At 45.8% G+C, this 6,383-nt stretch overlaps 1 protein-coding gene across 1 annotated transcript in view; it reads left to right on the forward strand.

Moving 5' to 3' along the window:
- Window positions 1–39: 39 nt before the first annotated feature.
- SIAE (sialic acid acetylesterase) overlaps window positions 40–6,383 on the forward strand; it is a 37,926-nt gene continuing 31,582 nt past the window's right edge. Inside the window, exons 1-2 of the mRNA XM_008688239.2 lie at window positions 40–244; window positions 3,933–4,094. Of these exons, the coding sequence (XP_008686461.1) occupies window positions 178–244; window positions 3,933–4,094 (229 nt within the window). The 5' untranslated portion in view covers window positions 40–177. The remainder of the gene's footprint in view (window positions 245–3,932; window positions 4,095–6,383) is intronic.

Consider the following 6,383-nt stretch of genomic DNA (forward strand, 5'->3'; position numbering starts at 1 on the left):
CCGGGAAGGGGAGAGAGAGGCACGGCCTCTCCCGTCGGCCGAGGACCGGCTTCGCGACAGAACAGCCTGGGAGGGGTGGAGTCAGGCCTCCCCGCCCCGCGCAGGCCCCGCCCACGACCCCGGCAGGGTCTGGAGTCGGCATCCGGAGTCCGCACGGGGGTGTCGGATTTCGCAAACATGGTAGCACCGGGATTTGTATTTGGGCTGGTGCTGCCTTTAATCGTGCCGGCCGACGCAAGTGCAGGTGAGGCGGCCCGGCTCGGCCCGACCCCTGCCGGTCAGCCTGCGCGGGCTTTGAGATCCCGCGTCCTCTGCAGCGAACCCCGACCCTGGAGCCGGCCTTCTGACCCAGGCCTAGGCCGCAGGTGTCTGCTGCGCGGGAGTTCGGCCGGTCCGCTTCCTGATGCCGTCGTCCTGATGCCCTGGGTGGCGCACAGGGAGATTTGGGTGTATCTGAGTGGGGAGGCCCAAATGTCCCAGACCGAGGCCCTCGGGGTCTTTGAATAACCGCAGGGGAACTCGAAGGGAAGGGGGGTGAAGCTAGTTAGATGATATTTGGAAACAGGTGACTGAGTCATCCACAACATTTCCCTGCTGCCCCCTCAGTAGTACCCTTGGGGAGGGTTTGCTTCAAGCTTGGTTCCTTGGGGGAATTATATTTAACTAGTTTAAGTGGTGATTAGGTTTAAGAAATACAACCCCCTCACTAGCTCAGAATATTTAAGGCTTAGCTTTGATTTCTGGCGCAGCTTACAGATACCGGTGGTGGGATAATAGGCGTGGCATTGGGGAGGAGGGTGACTCACTTTGACTATTGTCCAGGGCGGATCCTGTCATTTAAATACCCCAGGCTGGACACTGAGAACCAGAAGGGGAAATCTGCCCGCTGATGCCAGTTAAAGTGATAATGCTGGACCTACTGTTTCCTTCACACCATTCAAATAGTGGGCCCCAAAGATCCCTGCTAAGAAATGGAAGTTGAAGTGAGAATGGGGACAGGGAGCAAAAAAATGACTTGCTCTACCTGAGAACTCAGAAGTACCCAGACAGACCAACTGCGGCCCAGCAGTAGGGTCTCAGGCTTTAACAAAAGTGTAGACCAGCAGCACTCTGCATAGAACTTTCTGACTCTTATCCCCATTCAGTGACCTTTGAGTCCAGCATATGAGAGGAGAGTAGGGCACTCTTTAATTCGTTTTTCTGTTAAAGACTGTTAGCTTTAATGCCAGTGCAGTATTCTGTCTTCACCTTTGGGTCTTATCGTTACATTACTTTCATTGACAATGACTGTATTTTTCATTAATGCTTTAAATTTACTTTCCTTCTTATGTGGTTGCATATCCTGACATCTTTCCTTGAAAGCGTTCCCGCTGTGCCCATGTTGACTGCGTAATATTTGAAATGTATAAAAATATATGAGCAATGAAACAAAATGAACACCCAAGGGTGTTGCACCCAACTTAAGAACTAGAACATTGCCAGGTTTATTGGGACTCCCTGGAGGTTCCTCTCCAGTGCATTCACAGAGAGATCACCAGAGGTAACCTAACCACTGTCCTAATTTTGTCAGTCTACTTTTGATGACTACTTTTAACTTCCCCACAATGCTAATTCCTATTTTCTACTCCAGCACCTAAATGAAGGAAAAATTGAAGACCTAAAAAAAAAAAAATTCAAATGCTAAGTGTCTTGTGTTTGACAAAAGGAATGACTGACTAGTCCCGCCTCCTTTCCTATTCTCCTATTTTGTCCATTGCTCAATTCCTTGGTAATGTTCCACTGTCTACTCTTATCCGCTTGGAATGTGAGCTTTATAAGGGCAGAGGATATGACTTTTTTTTTTTTTTTTTTTAATTTACCACTGCAGCGGTAATTTATAACTGCAGCGGAGTGGAAATTGCAGGAACTTTAGAATCTGGTGGCTTGGTTTCTAGTCCTGTCATAAACTACCTGTGTGATTTCAGGTCGGTCAAAGGAGTTGACTGTGTGCAGTATGCTTAGCACTGTGCCTGCCCCCAGTAAGCTCCCCAGTAAAACGTAGGCTCCCTGCTGCTGGCAAGGATTTTTGTCTGTTTCTTTTTTTTCTTTCTTTTTCTTACTGTTATATCCTCAGTGCTTAAAGTGGTGCCTGGCACACAGTAGGCATCAATAAATATTTGTCGAATTAATCAATTCATATGCAAGCTATTAACCACAATTCCCTAAGCTAGCCGGGTGTCAGTCTGTGGATCAGTGAATAACATGATTGTATGTCGGGGTGTGAAAGATCCTTTCTACCTCTAAAATTCTTTAACGCAGAATAGAGCCAGGCACAAGGAGGTCCAGTTAATGTGTGTTGCCGAAAACAGACGGACTTGGAAAGATGTGTCCCCAGCCTGGAGGACAATGGCTGCACTCAGAGAGCCCTTCATTTGCACAGGCTCGTGTGCAAGCGATAGCCAGTTTCCTTCTCTCCGCGCCCCCCCACCCTCACCCTCTCTCTGCTTAGCTCTTAGCCCTTTGGTTTCCAGTTTTTATTCCATACGAAGCACCTATCCAAGCCTAGGCCCTCCCACACATGTGCCTCTCCCCTTCCCTCCAGCGTGCTGCCAACCTGCTTATGCAATCATGGGGTGTTAGAGTCTCTTCTTAGAGCATTTTGCTTGTGGTGGTTGTGCATGTCCAGCCCATTATCCAACCTTCCGGATGGTCTTTGGTTGTCACGTCAGTTTTATGATGGGACTAAAACTCAGGCGCGGGGGGAGAGCAGAGGATGTTTGGCGACTGGGCTGTTTTTCGAAGCAGAGGGTAAACAGGCCACCAGGTCTGTGTAGCAGACCCCATTAGCTCTGCTGCCCTGTTAAGCGTAGCCTGAGAGGTCATCCTCATTTGTAGCTTCCAGGGAGGAAAGTGTCAACCTTGTTAGTTCTCATTCTCTTTCCTGCCTATCATTTTTGTTTAAAACCCTTAAAAAAAAATCTTAACTTTGTTAATTACTTTCTTCTAGGGATTTTAGTCTGTTTTGTTCAGACAAATTGGGACATAACTTAAGTTTTTTTTTTCCCTTGTTAAGTTTTGATGAGGAACTCGCTGCGATAATTTGGATAGATGCTTGTTATTAATAAAATACTTCAATATAGGCTGCATGTTAAAAATAGGAATGATCTCGTTAAAGTGAGTTCTTATTCAGTCTTGTTAGTGACTCCAGAATAGAATCTAGTTTCAAGTGCTCTCCCTCTTGTTCTTTTTATATAATTTAGCTTGTGAAATGGGTAAAATTGAGACGGAAGACCTTTGTTCTGACATTTTGACCTTCTATTTCATCTTAATTTATCTGTATTTACCTTAGAAAGAAGCAGCCATTGCAGATATTCGTAAATGCCTATTTAGGATTTTCAGTGGGTTGTCCAAAAAACCACAATAAGGGAAATTATTTGTGGGAAATCGACACTGGCAGGATGGACAAGGGGAGATAGAGTGGGGGGAAACATTAGGGAAGGCTGTGTTGGAGAGAGGCAGGTGTCTTTATTCCCAGCAACAAGGAGTGGGCGTGGTAATGGAAAGTGGGGGAAGGAAGTGGCTTATTTTTCTCATAAATACCATCTGTGGGGTGTATAAGAGGAGCATGTTAGCAATTTGGGGCGAGAGAGTGAAGCGTCAGGGCCAAGCCAGAGGGCAAAGGCAGATCAAGAGCTCTGAGGGGGAGGAGGCTGGTGGCCTATTGTTTGCCCTAGGCTCTTTGAGTTTCCCTCTTATTGCATATGTTTGGCAACTGTTCTTGTTAAGTCGCTTACTTAATTAGGAGGACTAAGATCTAGTTTTAGAAGATGAAAAGGACTGGATATATCCAAATCATCCTGTATAAAGAACTTTATATTCCTTGCTCTTTAAGCAGGTTCAGTTGGTGATGAATCTCCAATGACGCTCTTCTAAGTGTTTGTTACATTTTTTAGATGTTGGTTTCCGCTTCGCCTCATACATCGGTGACTACATGGTGCTACAGAAGGAGCCTGCCGGGGCAGTGATCTGGGGCTATGGCATATCGGGAGCCACCGTGACCGTGAGTCTGTGGCAAGGTCAGGAAACCATCATGAAGAAAGTGACAAGTGTGAAAGGTAAGACCGCTGGTCCTCTGTTCAGCTTTTGTCTTCTTCTGCCACCTGCTGGATAATCTGAACACGAATGCTGAGGCTGCAGCTCAGATTGTCCCAGCCATCCATTTATTCAGCCATCCATAAAAGTTTGAGTATTTATCATGTGTTGGCCCCTGGGGGATACAAAGGAAATCAAGACAAAATCAAAGTCCCTGCCCTCCAGGGTCTCATGGAATAATGGAAACAGACACCAAGTCATAAGTGCAGCGTGATGAATACTGTGATGCAGATGTGTGTATATTGGGCGTCACGGGATGCAGAAGAGACGTCCAGCACGATTGGATGGCAAGAGATGGTCTCCGCAGAAGGTGCCATTTGAACTGAATCATAAATGAAGGAGAGGCGGTGTGGAGGAGTGCTGAAGAACCTGGGCTCTGGATTCACTGTCTGGCTTCAGGTTCTGACTCTCTCGCATTATGACTGTAGAACCGCAGGCATGTTATTTAATGTCTCTGCGTCACAATTTCCTGATTTGTAAAGTGGAGATAAGAATGATATTTAGGGGGCGCCTGGGTGGCTCAGTCATTAAGCGTCTGCCTTCGGCTCGGCGTGATCCCGGCGTTCTGGATCGAGCCCCACATCAGGCTCCTCTGCTGGGAAGCCTGCTTCTTCCTCTCCCACTCCCCCTGCTTGTGTTCCCTCTCTCGCTGGCTGTCTCTATCTCTGTCAAAAAAAAAAAAAAAAAAAAAGAATGATATTTAGGATTATTCCAAGGGTTCCATGAATTAACACATGTAAATTACTTAGAACAGGGCCAGGCACACAGGAAGGACTGAATAAGTGTTAGCTGCCACTATTATTATTACTACTATTATCATTACTATTATTATTATTATATTTAGTCAGTTAAATATTTATCGAGTGCCTATGTGCCAGATACAGTGCTAGGAAGTGGTGATACAGTGACTAGTGAGGTAGATGTGGTCTCTCTCCTAAGGAAGCTTACAGATTAGGGGAGGAGACAGAAAAATGATGACAGGTGAGCACGTTGGGTGCCACAGTCTAGAAGGGCAGTGTGCTCTGGGAGAGCTTAGGAGAGAGAATTCACTTAGCCTAAGATTTATCTTGAAAGATGAGTGGGGCAAACCAGGTAGGGCGAACAGCCTGGACAAAAGCATGGACGCACGAGTGAGCACGGATCCTTGGAGGAATGCCAAGCAGGTTGATTTGCTTGAACACTGGGGTATGTGACGGCTGGGGGACGATGGGGGAGAAGGTTGGAAGTGTAGGAAGGCTTGTCTGTCACTGCTAAGGAACGTATATTCTAGTTTGGATTGATGGATTTTAAGCAGCAGAATAACTCCATCAGATTTGTTTTTTAGAAAGATGACTCTGGCAGCACTGGGGGAAAGTGAATTGGAGATCAGTAAGAGAAGAGGTGGTGGGAACTGTTAGCCAGTTGTTGTGAGCCAGTTGTTGTGAGATTCAGGCAATAGACAATGAAGGCCTGACCCAAGGTAGTGGCCGTGAGGACGTTCAAGAAGGTGAGAACCGGCAGGCTCCATGGGAAGACAGGACCTATAAAGGATTCTCTGTCTAGAAGAGATAAAGCCATGTAAGACAGCATGGGGAGGAGCATGGCTGGAAGTTACTGGAGGCAGGAGGCCACAGTGAGGGCTGGGTCAAGTGGAGACTGGATCAGATCTCGGTTAGAGGTAGCGATACAGCTATGGAGTGTTGAAGGTGAGAGACAGGTAAGGAGGCTACTCTGGGGAGCACTGGGGAGAATGTGGGAGTTGGTGGTTTGAGCTGTGACTTGAATATATATACGACCAGGAAATTCTTTTGGCCCTTGAAAACAAAGATTGCCTAATCAGTTCTGTCAATGTCCAGTTCAGAGTGATCCAGACCCTGGTACAGGCTCTTTGTAATTCATTTCCAGTCAACAAACATTTTTAAATACTATGTACCAGTTAAAAGGGAAGCTTAAGCTGATTAAGAAGTTGTTCTCTGTTAGATTTAAATGCTGCTGGTGACCTGTAGGATAAACTGAAAATGAATTCAATTCAAGAGATGAGCAGTGCTTTCTTTTTATGTTGTATCTATCTCAGAAATTAACAGCACAGAGTGTAAATACTGGTAATCTCAGTAAATGATGTTGATTTAGAAATCCAAAGAACCGCTGTAGTTTAAATACAATAAATAGGATTTCCTTGGTGCCAATCATTAGCAAACCAATAAATATTTAGGAGACAGAGACTACATAGTACTCTAACCGTAGATACAGAAGATATATATATATATATATAT

Source organism: Ursus maritimus, unplaced genomic scaffold (genome assembly GCF_017311325.1).
Source record: "Ursus maritimus isolate PB19 unplaced genomic scaffold, ASM1731132v1 scaffold_16, whole genome shotgun sequence".
Taxonomy (NCBI): Eukaryota; Metazoa; Chordata; class Mammalia; order Carnivora; family Ursidae; genus Ursus; species Ursus maritimus.